Below are 26,491 nucleotides of genomic sequence, written 5' to 3' on the forward strand. Positions count from 1 at the left end.
TCCACCTCTTTACAACAGTTTCACTTTCAGAACATCTGTGTTTTGGAAAAGGTTTAAAATCAGATGAATCATTGGTTCTCCTGGGAAGCAGAGTCATGCAGTAAGCTGCTGGCTCTCCGCCCCATAGACAGGCATTTCTAATACAGCCATTAGGACAGCCCCTATTCCTCTGCCATATTACAAAATTAATGAGTTCTTTTCAATAACTTTACAAAGCCCATAAGACATGATATAGCAAATTCTTCTTCTGTCACTTAAGTAGTGAGGTTTCAACTTCTGATATAGATGGATAATTGCAGGATCACACATGCAAAGCAAAAGTGTCAGCCTTACGCTTGAGTTCTGTTGTAGAATGTGTTTGTAGAATTCTGTTTGTAGAATATGTTAGAAAAGCAGCTGTTTGCTGAAATTCTGTGGAAATGTCCTTGAATATTTGGTGTAAAGGACTAGTCTTTCTGTCCTGTAAATGTAATGTAGTACCATGTTTCTCTTAACCACTATAATATACTAAAATTACAATGAAGTCATCTGCATTTAGCTTTTACATATGAAAATATTTTCATAATGGCCATATGGCTCTTCAGAAATTTCTGATAACAGTAGCAATGGCATATTTGTAACAGGATATATCAGAGCAATTCCATCAAATGAGAAAATAGTACAATGGAAACATAATACAAATTTAGCAGTAAAAGTGTGCTTACCTTCATATGTTCCGCTTTCTAGGAGAGCGCCACTTTTCTCCAATTCCATAAAATCTTCAACAGTGATGAAAATATAGTCCACACCAGGGACTTCCCCCTCCTTATGTGGCCTTGTGGTGCCTATTAATAAGATGAAAGACACACTGTCAAGCATATGGCCTAAATGCAGAATGATCTTTTTTGAAAGCTTTGGAAAAGTCACAAAGTAAACCACTTACACAACATCTTACACAGCACATCTTCCTTGTGAGGATGCCTTTCAAAGCAATCTAGCAATCTTGCTGAAGCTGACAGAAGTATATGAGATGTATGCTTAAATCATACCAGATATTATTTGGATCCATATTTATTCTCAATAATGAAAAACTATAATACTGTTCTTCTTTTTATGTTACTAGAAAGACCCTTAGTGACATCAGGAATTCAGAGGTAACACAAAACAAAGCCTTTTTTACAATTAATCTGCTTCATGATATTTTAAACATGTATTTAGAACACAAAATAATAGTTCTGTAAGTACATCTGTAAGGGTTATATTCACATTGCTTGTTCCATAAGTGGACTTGACAAATGGTTAGGCTTTAGGGCCTGTGGGATTAAAATCACCTGCTAACCATGCTGTCAAACTGCACAGGTGTTTATATTTAGTTACTGCCTGTATTGTCATCTCTGGATGACAGAACTCTGTAAAAGCTGACAGATAATATTACACACAGCCTGACAAGTGACTTGGCTTAGCTAGCAGAAGTTAGGATGTTAGCAGGGAAGAGTCTGAAACTGACCTGATTTCCTAATGGTCCAATTTACTGTGGTCAGGCTATCCCTGATTTGAAACCACTAATTAAGTCTCAAAATTCCATTTGGAAATGGATGTATCTTTGGTTCTCCTCAGTCTCAGAGTGTTTGAAACATCTTAATCAATTCTTTATCAATACTGTACTGATTACATCACATTTAAAGACTGTTGACACTGGGAAATGGCTAGAAACCCGTCCAACCTCCTTTCTGTTACTTGAAGACACAGAGACGTAAAAATGTTAGGTTAGCTCGATTGCCTGTCATAGAGACCTTTTTCTCCTCAGACACAGCCTGAAGTCCATGGCAAAGACTGAATGAGACTGTCGAGACAATATTTCAGTACTTAACATGGGGAATATATTTTGATAAATCTATAAGACCCTTCCTTAATTTTCTCTGATTCCAATTCCCTTCTCATCTCAACATTTACAACTAAAACTGGCTGTAAATTTCTGGGAATTCTCATGCTATTATCTAGAGTACTCTGTCCATCTGGAGTACTGTGTGCAATTCTGGGCTCCTCAGTACAAGGGGGATGTGGAGCTCTTGGAGTGGATACAATGGAGGGTGGCAAGGATGGTTGGGGGACTTGAGAATCTCTGTGATGAGTAAAGGCTGAGGGAGTTGGGCCTGTTCAGCCTTGAGCGAAGAATAGGCTGAGAGGGGCCCTCATTAATGTGTATAATTATCTAAAGAGGGGCTGCCAAGAGGACAAAGCCAGGCTCTGCTCAGTGGTGCCAAGCCCTAGGACATGAGGCAGTGTCTGATGCACAGGAAGTTCCATCTGAATATTTGGAAGAACTTCACTGTGCAGTGACCGAGCATTGCAAGGGGGCTGCCCAGAGAGGGTGGGGAGTCTCCCTCCTGGGAGATACTCCAGAACCATTTGGATGCAATCCGGGGCCATGTGCTCTGGGATGACCCTGCTAGAGCAGGGAGGTTGGAACAGATGCCCCACTGTGGTTCCCTCCAACCCAAACCACTCTTTGATTTTGTGGTTACTCTTGTGTTTTGGAGATGGTATTGTTAAAGCTCTCAGACATTTGGATTGTCCATAAGTATGCTGAATTTATTTCCCATGGATTATCTGATGTCTGGGGATGCAGCAGTACCCCCAAAGATCTCCAGCCCTTTGTGAGAACTATGCTGGAGCATAGGGATTCTGGTGTGCCCCTGAGCTCCAGGGAGCTCTGCTAACAGCACAGACATCAGATGTTTGTTCTGCATGCTCTCTCCTGAGAAACTTTTCACTATCAAAGAATATTGACAGAAACTGTATCTTCCTCACAAAACACTCTGGCAAATCAAGGCTATTCCAGACACAGCACAGGGAGGAAGCTCACATACTAGATGAGTATCTCTAGTTTACTGTTTCTTCAATTTTTTTTTTATGTAGACAAGCTTGAATTACTAGTTTATGAATCAAGCAAAAATGCAAGTTACATTTAATATTAGCCCTGCTTTGAGTGAAAATTTGGACCATATGATATAAAGAGCTCCCTCACAATTGAAATTTTTAATGGTTCTATGTTATTTAGTGTTAATACACCCTGGTTTGTTTTAAACACCTGGATATTCAGCAGTCATTCATGACAGATGATGGCAAAGTCTCACAGGAGGTCCAACAGACTTGGTTATTCCTGTGTTTCTGTACTTTGGTTACAGTCTTTGTTCAACTCATGTAGAAAACTGTAATGGACTAAATTTCATATTCTGAATCCCCTTTTTAAGTTGGAAGCTAAAGACCTAATCTTTCTGCCCTTATATTATTTAGTCATGTTTTTTTCAGATATAATACAGATATGATAATACCTTTTTGCATATCTTGCATTAATTAACTATTAATTAAATATTCTGTCTAATCCACTTAGACAACAGCAGGAGATAACACTGTGTCTTGGTTTAGGGTTTTCTGATAACAAACTCTGCACTTCTCTCCCCCTTTGCTCTCGGAACTACTCTTAAAGTTGCAGAACCTAACATCTAGCATAAACAGAACAGACAAATGGGGATACAAGCATCATAAAGTCACCCCAGGGCACACTGTCACTTGGATGGTTCCACCCTCTTATACTACTCATCTAGCCAGCTCCAAGAGCCCTGCACTGCACTGTGTGCTGAGGACTGCAGACCTAGAAAAGACCAAGTAGTCACTTCCCACAAAAAAAAAAAAAATGGAGAAAGGAGCAAACCATCATCAATAGCTATTGAATTCAGGGTGATTCTACCCCAGATAGAGCAGTTTCCATCCCCAGCAGAACTTTATTGCTCTTGATAAAATCTTGCTGAGTCCCATTTCCCTCCTGCATCTGTTCTCATTCCCTCAGGCTGGAGGACCTGAGGTCTTGGAAATGGTTAAAGCAACTCCCTGGCTAATGAAATAATCAATGGTTATTGCCTCTTTTACTCTTTCACCCAGGAGGAACTGAATTGTTGCTAATAATACTTCTGCCATCCTTTATAGTTTTCTGTAAGCATCATGGACTTTGTAATGTGCATATGTACAGAGTTGGACACAGTTGCTGGTGCATCTTAAACACCCATCAAGATCTGAACATGAGGTCTATATATAGGAATCTTACAGACCACAAGCAAATTCTTTCCTTGACTTTAACCTAGAGCTACACTTATTAGATTTTGTCTTTAACTGCCGTTATATAGACAGATAAGCAGGCCTAAAACTTATGGTGATTCAAGACTTAAAACAAAGGACTAATTCCAAGCCTCAGATTTCTACAGAAACACATCTTTTGTTATGCAGCATCAAGGCTTAATAGGACACAGTTGCTACTACTTATAATTACTTATAATATTTAGCCCTTTATTAATGCAAAATGGAAAAAAGAACTCAGTTACAATTTTGTTACCAAGGTAACCTATGAAAAAATTATCTCTGAATTCCCTAATGAAATAATATTATACTTTTAGATATTTCAGGACCAAAACCAACAAGGGGTACTTGCACTATACATATTTCTGACAAAAGCAATTTATTGATGCAGTTGAAGACACAAAATGAGAAGCTCTCAAGTAAACATGACCAGTCCAGTCATGCAAGTGCTGTCACAAAACCTGTAGGTACCTTAGACATTGCAGGACTTTGGTTTACAAAATCTTGACTGGTATTAACCTTCCTTGATTTCATTACCACTTCTTGCATCATTTATCAAACAATCTGCTCTCAAAACCAATATAAAGGTCATTCAGTGAGCAACTATTTTGTTTGGATTTATAGCTTCAAGATGGATAGTTGGTACAGTTTAGAGATATTTAAGGTATGGGCTACATCTTTTTGTTATTATTATTATGTTTTAAAAAGACCCTTTGCCTTTGCAGCTGGTTTCTTCTCTTCTACAGCGGAATTATGGTGATTTGCCATATCTGAGTGCAGGCTGTCCATGCTCAGGTGTGTTGTAGGATGGTGCTATATTCCAGAAGAGGTATTAAGTGCTGTTTACATAAATAGCATCTGAAAGAGTATTTTTCTTTTACATGAGTTTAAGGCACCTGAGGGCAGGTGCTTAGACACGTAAGAAATCTTTACTTCTATTAAAAAAAAAAAAGTGTGTTAATTTAATAGCAATAAACTATTTTTGAAATACTGCTTTTATGAGCTTGGGGAACAATAAATAAATGGAACTTTTATGTTGACTTCTAGTGCAGACTGGAAAAATGGTCAGTTAATGTAGTGTTTAGTCCAGATTGCCTTTATTAGTAAAAAAATATTACTGATTCTAGAAGAGTTCCAGGGTTGGAAAGCTGTGCACCAGTTTGTAGAGGCAGGAGAACAAGTAGGAATTTATGTCTATTTTTAATCTCAGTATTCAATTAATAATTATAACATTTTAGTGCTTATTTGGGAGCACAGTACACTGCCTGACTTTGAACATATTTCTACTACTTAGATGCACTGAGTCTTCAGAGTCTTTGTCTAGCTTTGCTACTTTCAAAAGCAGGAAAGGTGGAAAGGTGCTCCCTCAAGGTTTTTTTTTTTTTTTTTTTTTTTTTTGCTCACTCCACGTAGTTATGGAAAAGAAAAAGAGGCAATTTTATTTATTTGTCAGCATAGGAATATGAATATTAGTTAAAACTCCCAGAACTATGACAGGAAAGACTCACTCAGTACTTTAGACATATTTTAAAGAATACTTTATCTTTGCAGTAAATAATCTGTATTTTAGAGTCTCTTTAGCAGCATCTCAAGGTTACATTGTACTAGTTGTGTCCTTGTAGAGTCTATATGATGGTCAGGAAAGTAGAAGTAAAGGCCTTACTTCCCTGCATGGTCCTATACCAACTCACAGACCTCAGGGCTCACAGGTTTCAATACTCCAAGCTTACAGGCATGTTATAAATATTTAAATCATTACTTTTTTTTGGTAAATTAAAGGCAAACCTGGCACACCACTATCCAAACATCTTCACACATATTTAGTTGATTTATATTTGGATTCACAGATTGGTTCCTACTGCATGAGGTAATTTCAAATGCAAAGGTGTGTTTTTGCCACAAGGATTTACAGTGTAAATTAAGAGCAGTGGAATAGCCTCGTCTTTTTTGCACAAAGACCTACTTCTAGAGTAATTTTCCAAATATATGGAAGCAAATAATGTCTTGTTTTGCTTATCTGTTCCAAATGTAACAAAATGCAAAGAGAAAAATGTCTTTAATATATATGAAGCCCTTTTATTAAACATTCTACAGAGAATTTGTTCTGTAACTCGGCTCTGTTCAACAGCTTGTTGTGGAACATGGTCTGCCAGGCTGTCATACATTACAGTAGCTGGAGGGATCCCTCCTGCAGAAACAGACTGCTAATCTTTAATAAACTTCAGCTGAGCCCTTGGTATGACCTTGTATACACTTTGCCTTAGAAAAATTCAACAATACTTAATTAGGTCTTTTGTTTGTTTGCCAAATTACTCTGGAACACTATTACTGTGAGGAATTGGAATGTATGGGAAATTATACCTATCTTGTCAAATTACTAAATGTATTAAGCAGAGAAGCACCACATTTGTCTTGATCTACTGAATTTCCAGCTGAAGAGAATAATAAACATAATTTTCAAGTAAAGTGATTTTAGGCAATTACAAAGCCAGAAGCTTCAAGTGTTTATGACAATAACATAAACCACAATGGCATAAGTCCCTTCTTGCCAATGGTCATAAAGAATAAAAGTGTTTCCCCTTTCCAAGTGTGCAATACCAGGAATTTCTCTGATGTATTCCTTTTTAGAAAAAAGGCTGCAGAAGCAAAGGAATGAATTCCAGATACCTGAAAATGTTTTTTTCAGGGGTAATAGTTTCAAACTGCATTAACAGTTGGCAAATGTGTTCCTGAAGAAGACCTGGATGTTAATAAATTCAAATTTAGCAAAGACACTGAATGCTTTACAGTGAGGCAAGAACACAGCTGAGAGAGGATCTCATCAATGCATAAAAATATCTTAAGGGCAGGCCTTTAAGAGGGTGAGGTCAGATTCTTAGTGCTGTTCAGCGACAGAACAAGAGTCAATGGGCACAGACTGAAACTCTCGAAGTTCCATCTGAATATGAAGAAAAACTTTTTTACAGTGAGAGAGACAGAGCAGTGGAACAGGCTGTGCAGAGAAGTTGTGGAGTCTCCTCTAAAGATATTCAAAACCTGCCTGGACACAAGGATGCGCAGCCTGGTGTAGGTGAATCTGCTTTAGTAGAGGTTGGACAAGATGATCTCCAGAGGTCCCTCCCAACCTCAATCATTCTGTGAAAGCAGGCATTTAGCAGCTGCTGAGCTCTGAGACTGCAGCATTATTTGCAAAGTTACCTGTACACAGAGTGAGAAGTCAGATGCTATTTTGAAGAAGCAGTGTGTTTTTACTATTGCCTGGATTTTTTGATCAAGCTCTAGTAGAAAGTGAAAACCACTTAGCCATACTTCATCACAGAACTAAAAGCTTCATGTCTAGGTGCTAATTCATGTGAACTAAAAAGGAAGTTTTGCAATCCCTGTACATAATTAGCATTCACTGAGAGTAGCAGAAATAACAGATGAACTACATGGCTCAATCTACTGTCCACTGAAATTAGGTGGAGAATTTGATTCATATCAAAAGAAACCTTTAAAAAGAAAATAAAAACCTCATCCATGGTTTTCACAGTTTGTATTACAATTTGGGATTCATGACATTGTTGGATATGTTTTGATTTTTGCTGAAGAAGCAAAACATAAGACTTAAAAGCAGTCTTAAGGGACTGTGCACTGGGTTGTAGTGCACACGTTCTACACCACCACATAATACTTAGGACAATTATGTTATATTTTATGGTGTAGAACAGAAACAAGAAATTCCTGAATTTGAGATTTATAATGGACATAGGAGCTGATAAGCGTGTCTTTTATGGAATATGCATTCTTTGAATGATTCTTTAGATCATCATTATTTCCAAACTTGAGACATATGCTTTAGGTAAGCTAGATAAGATCCTGCCTGGAGGTTAGCAGGATTATTAGATTCCAGATTCATGCATCCTTTCAAATACCTTTTTAAAACTTATTTTTAGATTCAATATGCAGTCAAGAGCCTCTGATTAAACAGAGCCAGGGTTTTCTATTTGTTCTCTAGGTTTTGTGCAATGTGACAGACAGTGAACAGCCCTAAGATAATTTATGCACTGTAAAATAAAGTCATATTGGAGCTGAACAGAAAAGTAAAACTGAGAGATGCAAATGACAGTAGTTCTAGCTAAAGACTGTGGGTAGGAACATTATATATTTGGTTATTTATTTGGTTACTTCTGGGAGGACCACTGGAACCAGCAAGAAGAGCCCAGAGAAGAAATAAATGCAGCACAACAGCTGTGCACTGAAACAGATACTTGGAGACTTTTCTTTAAACTGTGGCATATCCAGATTTACCCTTACACAGTGCAAGGATTTGAATATTACACTTTGAGCTCTTGTCCTGTGCTAGGCACTGCTACACTGTGTGTTCCCTCTTCCAGGGTATGTGACATTGCTGGTTATTGTGGCATCAGCTGAGTCACTTTCCTGCACTTGGCGAATTCTCATTAAGTCTGCAGGCTACTTTCTTTTGAGAAGAACTCTGACCCGGTATTAAGCCAGATATCCAAGTTTCATTGCCAATACAGCATTTGAGCAAATAAAGTAACTTTTCATTTTCTTTGCCAATAGTAGTTTTCAAAATGTTAACAATGAACTACAAAGATAATATCTAATAACAGAGAAGTGTGAATGCTTTGTGTAAAGTTAGGCATGGATGACTGCAGGAAATACTTGTAAAAAAATCAAAAAAGCTGTTGCTAATGCAGGTATCTTAAACACTTAAATTATATTCTTCATAATTCCTGGAAAATGCCAAATTGTGAAATTGACTGTTCTGGCATTTGGAAGTATAGACCTTACAGGGGTTAGCCAAGTCCCTACAGGGATCTGATTTTCAATACTCAAAAAGAGGAAAAGATGAAAAGAAGGAAAATCAGGTATGAATAATTTTGGATTCCACATTATTGCCTTAAGAGGTTTTTGTGTTTTGTTTAACTGGTTGGTAGGTTGCATTTGTTTTAAGGCAAAAATTAGTACCAGCCAGGAAGCTCCAGAAGACACTAGGATTTTATTAATAAAACATGTTAATGTCTTAGCAAATACCCCAGCAATATATCCCAATATCTTTCATACTTATTAGAAAATGAAAATTCCATATTCAGATATGAAAAACAGCATCAAACTGCCATAAAGAAACATTTGAGAACAAAACTTTGAAAATCTGATGATTAATGAGTGGCAGATTGTGGTGTACAAAGTCTGGGGTTTTATTTTGGTTAACTAGGAACGGGCTGACCTAATAAATAATTAAAAGGGTCCAACTATGGCACATAGTTGTTTATGCCCCCATAAATCTTTATTACATCTATAAAGAATAGGTTTTACATGAAAATGAATATATGTGCACAAGAGACCGATTCTGAATAATGAAGACATACATAAGGGCATCATGTTGAGAGACTCATGTGTACATGAACATTTATGTTTCCACACAGATTTATAAAAATCACCAGCTAATAAGATCCAGACAGAAACTTTTGATATCACTAATAAAATAAAAAGTTCACCTAATTACATGCAAAATGCTTTCTACTACTAGAAAAGCTTAATTAGAAAATAATTTCTTATGGTCTTTAGATGAACAGTCTTTTCTGGGAAATGTCTGATTTTTGCAGCTCTTCAAGAAGATAGACAATATAGTTAGAGAACTATTTGCATAGTAGTCAGTTGGCATAGGTATCTCTGCTAAACAGTGAGACATTACAGATGAATTTTTGTCCAGTATTAGCAAATTTGTTATTCCTGCTGATGGTTCAATGGATTGGATCATCACTGGAAATATTATTGAGATTTGGGATGATTTGTTTAACTGTGATGCCAAAACATCTATTTGTACTGTGTATAATTCAAATATACCTCCTGGTATATTTGGAAATCCTGGAAGCACACCACTTCTAGTGTAAAGGACATTATTTCTGCTATCAACAAAAGAACTTACTTTCTTACCACTTGATTTTATTAACATTATAAATAAACTGTTATGGATGACTTCTGTTATGCAGCTTATATGTATTGCTACACAGAGCTGAAGAACTGTCTTAAATTGTAACCACACCATAGCGTACCTTGAAAGGTTCTGCAATGCCTGCAATAATAACTTTTCAACTCAAAAACCACTAATATTCTTATTTGCTTTTTATATTTTATTCAAAAATAGGAAGCCAGCTACTCTGTATAATGTCTATTTAATTGAACATTTTAAAAGGATTTGTGAAGTTGTTAGCTGTTGCTACTAAATCTTAGGAAATATTTAAAAATGGATTTTCTAAATCTACAGTCTTACTTTGAGAGGCATAAAAGAAGGACTGTGAAATAGGCTACCATAGAAACCATTCACACATGTATTCTTAACCAAACTCACTTCAGCTGTTTAAATTTGTGTCAATAATACTGAACAATTAATAATGAATAAATAATATGAAGCAATGAAAGTATTTTAAGAGTATCAGGGCAGATGACTAACAGAAAAATGAGGGGAGTTTTTATGCTTAAAATAGGCACCTAATTAGTATGTGTGAATAAAAAAAAAAAATCTGTATTTAAAATGTGGCAGCCTTCAGATATGTCTATTCTCTCTCCATAGTCTTCAGATATATGTTCTGATGCACCTCTGAACAGTATCTGTCCACAAGGTATGCCAGCAAGACCCAATCCAGAGCACTTCTTCTGAATCAAAAAATACTTTCAAAAACTACAATGGGTGATGTCTGAATGGTAGAAGAGAGTTACATGTTACTTGGGCTTCATATCTTCCTGTTTGTAGCTGGTTCCAATGGTTGTATTCCTTGGCTTTCAGCCCTAAAGTTGATATACACAGCCAAAACTCTGTACCATTCACCAGACACAAGACTAGATCTTGGTTTGGTGACTGAAAGATACTCAGATGTAACAGCAGATATTGTTGCAGTCTTTTTTACTTAACAAGTTCAAAGAAGAGAAGGAGTGGCTGTGCAGCACTGTGTGCGACACTTCCAGTAGATTCCCAGCTGAAATCTCTGGTGGCCAACTGCTATCCAGACAGCTGAGCAAATGCTCTGCTGAGACACAGGGAATGCTAGTCCCTCAGTAGGGATCCCATCAGTGCTAGACAGGATTTCTTACTGTGGGATGCCACCACATGCCGTGGAGGACTTTGAGCAGAAGGAGAAGTCACACCGTGGGACCGCTTCCCATGGCAGCACTGCTCTGTCCCTGTGGAAGCACATTTCTCATCTGAAGGTTACAGACTGTTGGAGGCTGCACCTCTCAGGCACACTGGCAGAACAAACACATATTTTCTTGTCTGCTTCTAGAGTAAGACAAAAAATCTTGTCCCCTGTTTCCTCCTCTTGCTTTCTCAGTACAAAGAGCAAAAGTAGGATATACACAATAATGGTGTTAACCCCTGTGAGACTGAAATGTTAGGATTAACAACTTAAACATTGTTAAAATCACCAAAGGATGGACCTCTGTCCACAATAGCAAACTGCTCATCTGTGACCACTGAAGCCTCCCAGAACTCATCTCCTGACTGGAAATGGGCTGTAAGTTAAGCCACCTGATGGGAACTTTGACTATTATTGTCTATAGTAATAAAGCAATATGAAAGCATAAAAATATCATGAAATCCCTATGAAAATATATAAGGGAAAAGAAAGAAAGAGAAAGATAACGACCCACAGAGCTCACAATGAGACTTTTTTTTGTTGCAATGTAGTTTACCATTGGTCAAAGTGATGGTCTTGATTCATAGGGGGTGGGGGGAGACAACCCTGAAACACAAAGTCCCATGGGTTAAAATAGGCTCAGGATGGGTGGGGACACCCTGGCACCTTTTACACTGTCTCTTGCAACACACCCTGGGTCTGTTGCAGCACTTTTAGATCATGTTCAGTCATCTGGTGGAAGGCCTCAGGAATGGGTCTGGGGGCACTTCATGGTTTTTGATGATTTGTGGCTCTTCCTAAGACACAACAGCTGCCTTTCAGTGCAGTGGAGCCTGTAATGCCCCATCAGACCTTCCATGGGGGAGAGGGGGCAGTTTTACCCCTGAGCAGAGGACAATGGCCATGAGAAAGAGAACCATGCAGAAATGCAGGGTTTGAGCTTCCCCCTCAGGAGTGCAAGCCTGGCCTCAGCAAATGAGTCTGAAACATATTTCTTCCCATCTGTTTTTAGGAAAAAAAACTATTTTCAGTTTAACTCACATTAATAAAAAAAAAATTAAATAAAACATTCCTCGATAACAAGTTGAATAAATTATTTATACAGAAGTCATTATTTTATAGCATATTCACCAACTCAAAAATGCGTGATGTAAACTTAAATATTACTACTGCCTTCAATTTTTTAAAATAAATTTAAAACCTTGATCATTTTTCTTTTGAAGGTAGACAAAAAAAAAGAGCTTAGATTTAACTTCAAAGGAGTCAAATACAGTGAAATTGAGGAAATAAATTCCACATAATTCTGAATGCGGGAAGCCCATTGCTATTCTTATCTCCAACAGGAATTATTTCTGAGGTGTAACTATAGCAATGGTAAAAGTTATTTCATGAGGACTATGTGATCCAACTAACGGATAAAATCCTTATTCCAGAAAAACATAAATGTTATGTCTGAGTGAAGAAGGGCTTGGAACAATCTGAAGGGTTTTAGTCCCAGGTGTGACCTTGATATTTTTCTTGTATTTGACAAAGCTTAAAGAAAAGTTGCTGGTGAGTAGCAAGTGTTGCTCTGGTTGGATAACAAAAATTGATGCTTTTCATATACAGTGAGGCTTCCTTCTCTGAGATGATGAGTTCTAGTAATCAACCTTGCAACATTCAATTCAGTAGTCACTAGAGAGCAGTTATGTTAGCTCCAAACGGTTAGCAAAAACTAGCATCTGTTCCTACTGATGATAAGTGAGCAAATTAAAAGTACCTGCCTCAAACTAAGCTAGATCTAATTATCTTCTTATTTTTATATATACAATTAATTATTATTTAGGAATTTGTGTTCTAATAATTAGTATTAGGAAACCAAATTTCCTGAAAAGTGTGGGTCAATTATTCTAGCTCCTCAGCTATGAGAGAACATGAATATTCTGTATTTTTAGTGATACTCTTTCTTTCCTTTTAAGTATCTTAGGATTTCAGCTTCTTCAAAGTTCAAGAGGTCTGTGTACCTATGTAGACTATCACTATTGCTTTTTCACATTAAACATCTCTCTGATCCAAATCCTGATCTGTTGTGGGTTGAGTTTTGTTTATTTGGATGGGTTTTATTTCCTGGCACCACATGCCATTCATACAGTGATCCCTTCATGTAAAAATGCCCCTGCATTCAATAGCTGTAAAATCTGAGTTTAATTTATAACTTGTCAATTTACTTCAAGTAGTGTACCTGGCATACATACATTGCTGGTTCCTCAGCTTGTTCTGTGCTTGTCAAATCCACAAATATGTGCTTGTCATGAAGTATGGCTCAAGTTCAGACACTTCAGTTCTAGGAATCGTCACACCAGCCAAGCTTCTCCTTATTTGAGCAGTGGTCAATCTCTCTAGATGAACAGGTTTTTATCTCAAATAATGTCTAGGGGAGAGTTTTCTCCTTTGGGACACCTTTCAGCATTGTGACCCTTTCTAGGAAAAGGTGGTGTCCCCACACTTACACTGCAGGGATGCCCTCCTACCATGGGTATTGTGGTGGAGAACACCAAGACATTGGGACATGGAGCTTATTTTGGCTTATTTTGGCTCAGGCTCCTTCCTTATGTTTTTGCAGCACATGGCATTTGTCACTAAGCTGTTCAAACATGAGTACTGCTGTGCTCACTGGGTACTAGTCAGGATATACTGCTGCATTCAGACTTGCCAAACCTCAGCTAATTCTGCTTCTACAATTATTTCTCCAGGGGAGAACAACAGTGAGCTCTGGAAGGACAAGCCATTGCTGCAGTTTTTATGGGAACAGCAACACATAAACACATCAACACTACCAACATAAACTCTTGTGCCACCATGCTCAGCAGAAGGAAGGAGTCATTTACACCATGGGAAGTGACTTTTCTCCTCATTTACCAAGAAGCCTCAGGTTTGCCAGTCAGTAGGAATGCTATTGAAACAGCTCACAGGGAGTAACATTCAAGTCAAGAACTTTCTCTGATGGTTTACCAGATTGAACTTCAACTTTAACTCCCACTTTGCAGGACTAGTTTACCACCAACAGGCATGGAACTGTTTGATGATGCAGAAAACTATTGAATGATGCAGACAAAACTATTAGCCCAGAGGAAACACAGATGTACCACTGATGGAGCATCTTTGTCAACCACTTGACAAAAATAGTGTAGTGTCTTCAGTGACCAAGTAAATACAGCTCACATAAAGCCGTGACTTTAATGCTTAATTCCCACAGTTTAACACTAAGTTCATTGATTTATTAACTATTTTGCTTGTTTTTAAAATGTTTGCTTGATTCTATTTTTGTTTTAAAAGATTGTGTTTCAAAAAATTTAATTTGAATTGCAGTATAAAAAGCTCTCTGAATTAAAAAATAATAAATATAACAACACTCTTTTTAGGTATTGAAAACCTAGTCAAGAACTAGTGGCTACATCAGTTGACCTTGAGGAAGAAAAATTATGAGAACCAAGGCCTTTTTTATTTTAGCTAGAGTAAACAGCTTCTGAAAGTAGAATAAAACAATGGCAATAACAGAGTTTACTGTTTGCTGAACTCCACAGGAAGAAAACATAAAAGAAAAAGAGAGTTTTCAGTACAATGTGTTTGCTGAAGGCATGAAGCTGTCAAGGGCAGCAAGCATATTTTATTAAAGTAGTAGATGAATTTGTGTATCTAAATTATATTGGTTGGCTAAATTACATCTAATAAAGATAATAATTATAGATTCAGTAATGCTATAATTACTGCATAAACCCACCCCCTTGCATATTCACTGAATATATTTTTTTTCAATATGTATTGCTTGCACATCAATCTGTATAAGGAACATTGAATTTTAATGACACTTTATGAAGATTTAAGATGTAAGAATTATGAGTGCAAATTGGCCTATTTATTATTTAACTCACAGTTGTTCTTTATTTTTATCTGCATAGAGAAAATTAATTCACCACTGACAGGTTCTGTGATTCACCAGGGCTTTAAAAAAAAAAATGGAACTAATGATGATGATATATGTCCAGAAATCTTGCATTCAAATACATCTAATGAAACATTTCAACTTGTTGAGATATTATTCAAAATATGTATGCAGTAAAGCATATTCATGCCATGTACCACCAGAATATAAAAGATTGCTTACAAATTTTAGTAGTCAACAACATTTTGAATAAGTCATATAAACTTATGAAGATTTTGGAAATGATCTATTAATCACTAGAGGGAGTATGCTATATTTCTATCTGAAATAATCTTTCAGCTGCTTTAAGTCTGTATGTCTTTCACATTTCTTTTTCCTGTAATGTAAACCAAGTTTTAAATAAATACACACCTATCTCTTTTCTGAGCAGTCCCAAACTGCCACTAGATAAGAAGGTAAAGGCACAATGCAGACTGTTGAATTTTTGATCAGCTACAAATAAAGAATGATCAAGTTAAGTGGGCTCAGCTGATGCAAATCTCCCATGAGAATCAATTCTACAGTTCCTGACATTCTGAAGTATGATTGTGGAGCTTTTCTTTTGAAATACCTGAAGGAAAGAACAGAGTTATGAAGAAACTAACAATATATAATCATACCTGCAACTAGCATAAATAACAGCAATTTCATTGATTTATACCAGCCAAGATGTCGTTTTGTGGCTTTAAAAAATTTCATGTAATTGAAATCAAGCTTATAAATCACACATTACAATTTCCTCATACTTTACTATGAATTTAAATCTAAAATTTTGCAATAAATAACAATCTCTCTCTTACTGCTGCTTTTTCTATCTTAGAATCCAATAAAGTCGAGGAATTCACTGTAGGTGAATTAGTTCTCTAATATCACAGAGCACCACTGTATCACCTGTTAAACCGTCATGGATTCTTGCGTGCAGTTTTTTTTGGGCTGTTGTTATTTAAAAAAGAATAGGTAAAATATATGAGATCCATAAATGTGCTCTCTAAAATGTAGACAAGACAGAGTCTGGACATATTGCAAAGTTTGGAAGAAGCAGGAGGCTTCACAGGGAAAATGGTAGGAAGATAAAGCAATTAGTACTGCAGAAGAAATTGGCCATCTCAATAGAAAATATGTTTTACTGACAGCAAACTCATTTCTCCCAATGAAGAAAAAGCTGAAAGAAAATCTCCTAAGGTGAAATGTAATGGATCCTAAGGTATTTCAAAAGTACCCTTACAGGAAGACACAAGAATGGAGAACAAATGTACAGCATCAAGTTCTCTGCTGTCACCCCGTGCTTCAATATCCCAGAAAATCTTGTTTTATAGCAATGTGGATATATCTTCATTCTTTGGTTTTCTAACCTTGGATGTTGCTATGTACATGTGTTGCTGTTTTTGATTACAGTCTTGAGTTTATACTATTGGACATTTTGATAGTAATTATGACTGTCCTCCTAAGAAAATAAAACTGAGTGACATAAATGTTCCTTCTTTTTCTTTTTTTTTTTTTTCTTTTTTTTTTTTTTCCTTGAAAGAGCTGAAAGTCACAATGTTGCAAAAGCTGAAATGTATGCCAGTCATACTTAAAATTTGCTAACTGCATTTTGGTAATAACAACACAGGTACAGGAAAACACAATTAATAATTATATACAAGAAATAAATGTACTAGCCATTAGAGAACAGAAAGAAAAATGCATGAATTACATACACATTCTGTATCCAAATGATCCCAGAGTCCCTGAAGATTTTGTGCTATTGTAGCAACACATTTAAACACACATAAATCAAATGAACTCATTATATGTTAACTCTGCTACAGCAACTAGGGTATAAAGAGATAACAGGAAGATGAGTGAAAGCAGATGCAGGTCCAAAGCATGTATGTTCTAGGAACTCACAATGGAAAGATTTAATTAATATTTCAAATTTTACATTATGGAAGAGCGATTGATGTCTCCAATTATACAATATATTTAAAGCAGGAATTTGGTTTAATGAATGTGCTTCATAAAATGTTTAGTACCATGATCTATCTAGTAGCTAGAAGGTGAGAGTTCATGCACAGAGATTAGAAAAAGGTGCATGTTTTTAATATTGAGGTTAATTAACAATTTGAAATATTATCATGTAGTAAATTCTGTGTATCTTTAAGGTTATTTTCATAGGAATTGTCTTAATTGTTAAAAATGGTTGAAGAACTCTACCCTTTATATAACATAGGTCAGACAAGGTGAACATAATGATTCCCTCTGGCTGTAGAACTTACGACTCTATGAATTCAGCATGAAGTTAGTGATGATTTTAGCTACAGAAGTATTAGCACATTCATTTTTGGGTAATGTACTGCTGCTCTTCCTCAAGCTGCCTCTCATCAAAGGCAGGTAACTGGATGAGACAGACACAGAAGCACCAGCTTCCAATAATATGGACAGCATACCTCCATCCAGCCAGGGATAAATGATAGTCTCTGGAAGAGATATAACACTTATCTTGCTTACTTAGATCTCAGGGATTTCCAGTCCCAGAGTTTAAAACCTTCTCAGCACTGATCAAAAACTGGTGACCAATCTCAAATATTTTACACAAGCAGACTTCTAACTGTGACTCTCCAGTCACTCTTCCTTCACTTAAAAAAATATCCACTGCTTCCAACTGAAACCGGATCAACTAATACAGTCGTTTTATTAAGAGACATCCAAGAATGAGCAGGGAGTTAATTTTCTCAGCCTAAATTCTCCCCTAATTATTCCAAATACACAGAAAGAAAAAGTAGCAAACACTATCAATTAAAATATTAAGATGGGGAAAAAAAATTACACCAGAAGTAATCAAGCACTGGAAGAGGTATCCCAGAAAGACTGCATATCACTGTAGATTCTCAAAGTTAGCTTAACAAAGTCTTGAGCAACATGATCTACTATCCAAGATTGTTATAACTTTGCAGTTGTTTCAGCTGTGGGTGGAATGTTGGACCAAATGATCTCCAGAGAGATTTCCAGGTTAATTATGAGATGATCCTGTGATAATGAAGTTTACCAGTAAAAGAAGTGGCCACTACTACTCAACTAGAAATCCCCAGGAGAGGGCTGCGTTTCTGAAAGTGAAGTTCAAATGCACCAGCAGCACCGGGCTTTGCTTGAGATTTGTTTTGTGCTTTTGAATCTAGAATAAAGCCTGCATTTAGGAGGGAAACTCCTATGCCCTTCAGTTCAAAACTTAAGAGTGTCTAACACAACTCTCAAACACATAGCAGTTGTCACTACTAACTATGCCATGTGCCCTAAAGTCCATCCTGAATGTTCAATTCCACTTCCGCTTTCTTGTCCTCAGCTGGCCTGCAAACAGGAGTACTTAAGAAAGTATTACCAGATGTAAAAATGGAGCCAAGGAATAGATTTTATTTTAGTTACAGTAAGCCAGTCACTTGGAATTAAAATGGGAAATTCAATTTTTATATTTTAAAGAATGATCTGATTCTTTATGAAAAACAATGTCCATTTGCCTTCTGCTAACAGATGTAGTGCCATAATAAAAAGCGAAATGTTACATAAAAGTAATGATCGTAATGTTTATTGAACAAAGAAGCATAAGATATTCAGCAGTCCATTTTCTAAAGCCTCACAGGAGCTCTGAAAGAACTCATCCTTGTTAATTGGAACTAACAGGAGGGATGTTACCAACACAACAGGCTGTACACAATTGTTTAGCTATGTGTTTTCCGAGGAATAGTGATGTTACATGATACTCATAACAAGGAACAGGACACAGGTGAACCTGAAATCTTACCCTGTAAAGCCATCTCCCTTGTGCTGTGTCATAATGATTCAGTTTTGTTGACCAGGGACTACAGAAACAACACAAGCAGTTTTATTGGAATACTATGATTTTATTTTTTTTGATTTTTTAGTAAAATTATTTTATGCTGTCAAAGAAAACTAATGGCTGGATTTATGTTTACCTCATATGGCACTACAGCACAGTGGCATGAAAAGACCTTAGAGGGAAATTGTAATTCCTCTACTTTCCTTAACGTGCATGATGGTACAGATGTGAAGGAGACAGATTTTCCCATTGGCAACACACTTTTTTACTTTGCTTTAATTAACAGATTTGAAATTAACTTTTCATTCTCCATGGACTTTTTGATTCTGCAGCTTATTTAACAAGATATTTTGATGATGAACTTAAGAAGGTTTCTAAAGGTTCATTATTGAGAAAGCTACAATTCTGTTAATTGTTTGAATGAGATACCATTATTATGCTACTTATAACAAACTTCTAAAGAGCTGCTTTTGCATAAAAACATAACCCATACATGAAGAGGTACTTTTCAAGTGCACAACTTTTTTTTTTTTTTTAATTCTAATACATGGCTATTTTATCTTTAGAAGTGATAATATTTTTGCTGACGTTTTGTACCAAAGTAAAATAAATATAGTGTGTCTAATCCTATAAAACTTAACGTCATATTTATTTATTGAATGATTTTTATAGATTGGCTACTAGTAAGCATACTATTTCTTTTGTGATTGGGAATTACATTCTACTTAGGAAAAAGGAGATATTTTTAATTTCATCTTTACATTTTACATTCCAGAGTTTTTAGCTGCATAACACAAAGTCCTATAGAATGGTTTTAATTCACATTGTTTCATCACATGAACAGCAGGCAAAAATGTAATTAATAATCATTAGTTGATGTTTCACCACACCTGAGATTAAGATTCTTAACTATTTTATATAGGCCCTGTTTGTAACTTGTAAAGTTAAATATAAGCAATAAGGAGAGAATAGAAACCATGCAAAGTACAGAGCATAAAACTACCAGCAAAATCAGAAAGCAGAAAATGGCATGAAATTGAAAACAGAAGTTCCAGTGGAGGTGATTGTTCATATAAAATATGGACAGTGCAACTAGTTCTAACTAAAGGTAAGAAGTAAGTTATTTTAAATGTAACACCTAAATCATTTAAACTCCAGAGTCCAGAGGAGTGTAGTTAAAGTTGCAGAAGTTTTTTTAGCTTTGAAAGGTGAAGAATAAAATACCACATTATGCCTGAACTAAAAACTTTTCCTCTCCTGGGTTTAGAGGTACACAGTGTCCTTCCTTGATATACTGGGCTTTTTCATCGTGAGTATTTTTTCCCTTAATATTCATTCCTTCAGAAACATAATGACTATTAATTGTATAAAATTCCTAGGCCAGTTGCAATATGATTTCCTGTATTTGGTTCACAGCATGAAGGGAAATCATTGTACTTTCATGCAATAAAATGTACTATTACACCAATTTATGCCATGGTATCAAGAATATTCCAGACTTCAGATATCTTAGCAATATACAAAAAGAGGTAAAATTAAATCCAGCTTTTAATCTAGTTTATTTTAAAATAATTTATGATAAAATGAAAATTTCACTTCTGATAATTCAATTTTTAATTTTTTTTTTTACAGTACTGTGCTATATTATAAAAATACTGGGTACAAATACCTTTAATTAAGTGTTCAAAAGTGTTCTTAAAAGGTCATCCTACAGTGCAGTTCGACATACAAACCTTGACCTGCAATAAATGCAAGGTAGAAAATGATGGACATACTGCACCTGTTATGAAATGACTGCCTATTTTCACTCTGTTTTCTTATAAAAATCTCTCCTTATTTAATACCTGTTCTGAAAACTAGAAATGCAATGCTCTTCTACACAGAAGAAAGCAAGAAAACTAAAGCTGCAGAAGAAGAAATGTCTTGTGGCTTTCTGCTCAGATGTCCTTGAAAGAACCAACTCTTCACACAGAAAGAGAATTCAGTGTCCTCTCTCAATTAGTATATGGATTTGTTGCTCCAAATATGATGCTCTGTGTCCATCCAACAGGTACTGGAATGAGCTCACCCATATTTATCCAATGTACATTCACCGTGTCTCCCCCTCATTAGTGAAGTGCTGCCCCAGAGGTGACATCCTCATTTTGGATTAGTGAAACAGTTAGAATGTGCCACCTAGAGCCACCACTGCAGATTTCAGCTGAGTCTGAGAAACAGGATAAAGTCTGAAACAAAGTACTCAAAAATCCTTTCTTCTTCTTCTTCTTTTTTTTTTTTTTGTTTTTTTTTTTTTTTTTTTTTTTTTGTTTTTTTTTTTGTTTGGATTTTAAAGTTCTCTTTTGAAAATGCAGTCCATAACAGTCACTGATTCAGGGACTTATAATTACTAATCAGGGACTTACATTACTAATATGTAAATACAGCACAAATACAGCAAAACTTCAAACTCTACTGGTATATTGCTCCACACTTTGAATGCACAAAGTTACCATTTCAGGTAATCTTTAGGATTTAGAACCCTCACATCTGAAAAATCTTTTGAAACTCTGTTCTGTTCTATTGTATTCTACTCTAGTTTTGTTCATCATTATACTGTGTCAGTAACAGCAGCAAAATTAATAACTCAGTACCTATTCCCACAGCGTGAAAGTGCTAGGATAGATGGAAAAATTATTCAAGCTAAAAATTAACAGTAATGTTTTCTTGATATCTTCATGCTATCATGCAGTGTTAAAGAAATAATGGGTGAGAGGTAGCAAATACAGGTGGTGGAGTTTCATCATGAGTAAGATCACAAAAATCACTCTTTCAGTTCCAGAAGCATTCTCATATGATTATATGCATTGTGGTGTCCAGTCTGTGCCCAACATTTAAGAAATGCATCTTTTTAATTGTCTGTAATGACTCTGCTCATATTAATGTGACAGCTCAAGTACCACCTGATGTCTAACAAATAATTTGAGGCTGGCTAACTTTTGTTCAGATTACTTTCCCCAAGATTATGGGAGAAAAAAATGAGCTCAGAATAACCATGAGGTCTGACAGCAGAGTAAAAAATGTACATTGAGGACAAATGCAATGTCCACAAGACAGGCTAACAATGTTCTAAATAAAGTACCAAGAGGTGGAAACGGTGCAATTATTATTTTTGGGCACTTTTTCAGAACAACCAGAAGAAAGGCTCAAGTAATTTTGTAAAGCTCAACAGTTGGAGTATACATCTCATCCCCAAGACACCTCAGCATTGTCTGCTCACAGTAGCACATTAATTCATTAAGGATAATTTAAAGAGACAGTTTGGAAGAACATTGCTACTTCTATCACCCTTTGCAAAGATGTATACAGATTTTTTTCATTCTTTATCATCAAGCTGAACATTACAGGGTCTGGTGAAATAGCTGTGTTTGCATTTTGCATATTATTGCTGATTTTACATGACAGATTTTTCTGCAATATATATATGCATATGTGCACACATATATGAATATATACTAAATATGTGTGTTATAAAAAGATGCCAGTAACATATAACAATCTTTCCTTATTCTTGATTTGATTTAAAACATAAATTCTGCTGATTTTTCATGAGCTTTTTCCACTGTGTACATGATTGTCTGCTTTCATCAGGTTGGATTTTAAGTGTTTAATCAATTGAAACATACATGAATCGCCCTGAAGGCAATTCCATTTAGGGACTCTGCATCGGCCATGTAAAAATATTTCTCCCGAGACTTTAAAAGACTTTGATTGCTTTGAAAAAAATTCCACCTACTGAGGAATAGAAAGAGGATTAATTTCAGATTCCATGTCTGTGGCCAGTTAGAACAGCAATAAATACACCAATTTATAGGCACAAATAGCTCAAACTCCTGAGGATGGGGGTCTTGATCATGCTGTAAGGAAGAAAGAGTTGTCTCTCCTGTAGTGTAGTTCTGCAGACATTTACTGTCATTGCTGTAATTTTTAAGGTAGTGCTGCTTCACCTCCTGTCTATGACCTCTTTCTTCTGAAGGAATTAAATATCTACGTGCTTGCACATTCTCCAGCTCATAGAAATGACAAATTTAAAACACTGATGTTATCTTGTTCTCCAGAAAATGTACTGAGGCCAGACTCAGAAACATTTCAAGCTAGAGATAGCAAACAAGCATGGGACAGTAAAAATAACAATAACAAGACAGACTGTGCATTTACAGGGTCCTTATCCTCTTATCATCACTCAGATCATTGACAGACTAGCTAGGAAATGGCTGGAAAGGTGTAGCTTTGGCAGAACCCTGACTACTTTCATCCTGCTTATTTGCATAAAGTAGCATTTTAGTGTTTGAGATGTCTCCAGGTATCCAGAGACTATTACAACTGCCTCGGTCCTAAATTTTGTGCTACCTGTTCTAATATACTTGGGCAAACAGCACTAAAGAAATGGCAATACACAAAATTCCTCTCTAAATAGTGATGGACAATTAAGTCCCTACAGATCATGTTGTCTGGGTTAGACTCCTGTTAAGTCTCTGTTTCAGCAATTCTCTTTCACTTACCACAATCCCAACTGAAAACAGCCGTTGCCACTAATTATCCCATATCTTCACAATCCCCCCTCCTCCCTTTTCCTTCTCACTTAATTCTTATGGCCTTATTATTTTAATTTGTAAAGTATCTGGGTAAATAGTGTGCAATAAAAACCATCAATGACTTTGTTTTGTTTTACACTTACATGAATCCTTACAAAATTTGCACAAATTTTGAAACACTCATTCTGTAACTCTAAAAGCACACAAACATTTCATAAACAGTCTTCAGGGGATGAATAATTGCAAAACATTGATGGATTACTGTAGAATTACAACTCAGTAAAGGCTAATATGATACTGCTAAGAGCAGTACCTAGAACATTTACATCAAAATTAACTGAGCAGGCACATATTCAGCTGCATCCTTTCTATTGCTGTCTCTTATCCCTTAATAGAGTCTCTGAGATACAAATATCACTCACAGTGCCTCAGATTTCTTGGTAAGCATCCTTTACATTGGCAGCTTCAGAACCATTTTAAAGACTTGCAGAAGCTCAGCTCTTTTGCTGGTTTCCTATCTTGTGATGCTATTTCCATTTATTTACTACTGACTGAGGAATTTACAAATCTATTTAATCTGCTTGCTAAAAAGAAGGAAGTAACAATAATGGCATTCCCCCTGCAGAACCAAAGACATTTTCCTAGATGCACTGAAGTGCTGATTCATGCCTTCATATATTTGCCTTATCCTATACAGCAGACATCGGTTTTTTATTTCCTGGAGAGGCAGGGAATCAAACTCACAGTCTGGTATGGCAGAGATTACATGGTTTGTGGGAACCTATTGCTCTGTAAGAGGAATCTGAGAGCTGTGACAGCTTCCAAATGATAATGTATAAAGGCCAAATCCACTCCTAATGTAAATCCACTAGGTTCAAAACAACAAAAACTTTTTAGTTCATGAATCCTGCTTTCCTAAAATATAAATTACATTTCACATTTCAAGCAACTGCAGCAAGTCCTCCTGTGGGTTCAGCTCAGTGCTTTCAAAAACATTTACCTTTCACTGGGATTCAGGGCAGGCCAGATTTGCACAGATGGAAACGTATAGTTGCAAACACCTGACAATATTGTTACATTAATTACAGACTGCATCTGCAGACCTCACCAGGAGACATGACAACAAAGCCTTTCAAAACCACTTTTTCCCAAACAGGTGCATGTACATCTTTAGGTTTTATTCTCAAGCAAGCCCAGGGCTATTCTGCTCAGAAAAGCAGAAAAAATTGTGTATAAACCACTGCAGAAGAGAAGATCCCAGTATCACAGATCCTTTGGGGCAGGCCTGACTTCTCCTCCATCCCCCAAACAGAGTCCCATCCCAGACACTGTGGTGACCCAGTCTGGGCTCTGTGATTGTATGGTCTGAGAAGCTTTAGAGCACTTGTGTCCACTAGCACTTGTCTGTGCAACTTGTGGTTGTGTAGGTTTGGAAAAGTATCTCAGAAAAGGTTTCTGAAGGAGTGAGCACTTCTGTTTGAGCTGTGGGGTGACAGCCAAGATTAGCAGCACTGTGAATTTCTTAACTGGATACTTTCACCTTCTCTGAATGAGAGATCTATGTTGATATTGGTCACTGTGGGTCAGATCCCTGCAGTGCAGATCAGAAAGAGAAAGCAGGAAGGATGACTCACTTTCAGAACTGAACAGATTCCCCTCTTGGACCTCAGCACATGTTGTTATGCCCTAAATGCTGTGACTTGCTTACATTTGCTTCCATGAAAAAGTTAAGACTAGAGCAATTCAGGAAATGAATGCACCCTGTATATAGACACACCTTTCTTCTCTGTCCTTCTATATTATTTTTTTTCTTTATCCTGCACACTTAATACACCTTATAATGTCTAGGTATAACAGCTGGAATGAAGGCTGGAAGAAAATATCATCATCCCTCCTGTGCAAAAGGAGATCACCCAGCAGCTCATTGAGAGTGCATGGTGAATGAGGACTCCGGCCCCTGGGTCTGTTGGCTGAGCCACTGCTAGAGTTTACAGGACTCTTTTACAGCTGTTACCTCTGGCTAGATTTGTGTTGCTATACTTGGAATTTTCAAAGCTGGATATGTCTTGTCATGATGAAGCTTCTTCTGCACATGTATTACAAGGCTCAGCTCTAAATACCTCCTGTAGCAATAATTACACAATTTCCATTGGCAGAATATTTCATTGTGTAATCGTGTTCTATAAAATTTATTTCTACCATTTAAGCTTAAAAGTCTAAGCCTGTTACTCCTAGTTAGATGTTTGTTAATTAAGAAAAGTAATTAATTTCTCTTTATGGTATTTTTATATATTGGTGGATACTTTTTATGCTTCTCCTCTGCATTTTCTTCCAGTGAACATGGCCAGATCTATAAACATTCTTGGTAGTTCTTCTTTTCAAATCCATTCTTTTAGGCAATGCTTCTCTAATTTATACTCCTGCACCCTCTTCTTTTGGACTGAACACAATGATAAAGTTTCCATGATTACAGCAGTTCAGGATCAAGACATGATTTGCAACACTTAGCAGAGTAATTTCAAACAAAATTTGCAATTGCTGATTGCACCATAGATAACTTGGGTTTAATACCCAATTTCTAACATATCCTTAAAATCACAGAGCTCAGCAAAACAAATATGCAGTTTTTGCATACATTCCTCTTTACTTTAAAAAGCATAATTCACCTTTTGCCCAAAACCATGTAACAGAAATGCATGTTTCATACATAATTGACTCTCCTTCTAAAGCAAAGAGTATAATATTTCTGTTACTAAATTTTATATTTTCGGAAGTAAACAATGTTATACCATACCACCCACAAAGAAGACAAGGGAAAGCTACAAACCATCATAGACAGACCAAAGGCTTTGATTTGAGCTATATTTTTGAAGTATATTTAAAATACATT

The 26,491-nt window shown here is 36.3% G+C and overlaps 1 protein-coding gene across 1 annotated transcript in view; it reads right to left on the bottom strand.

Annotated features, from left to right (window-relative positions):
* MAGI2 (membrane associated guanylate kinase, WW and PDZ domain containing 2) overlaps nucleotides 1-26,491 on the bottom strand; it is a 701,810-nt gene that overhangs the window by 289,339 nt on the left and 385,980 nt on the right. The window contains exon 3 of the mRNA XM_053977427.1: nucleotides 705-824. Coding sequence (XP_053833402.1) covers nucleotides 705-824 — 120 coding nt within the window. The remainder of the gene's footprint in view (nucleotides 1-704; nucleotides 825-26,491) is intronic.

Source organism: Vidua macroura, chromosome 5 (genome assembly GCF_024509145.1).
Source record: "Vidua macroura isolate BioBank_ID:100142 chromosome 5, ASM2450914v1, whole genome shotgun sequence".
Classification (NCBI taxonomy): domain Eukaryota; kingdom Metazoa; phylum Chordata; class Aves; order Passeriformes; family Viduidae; genus Vidua; species Vidua macroura.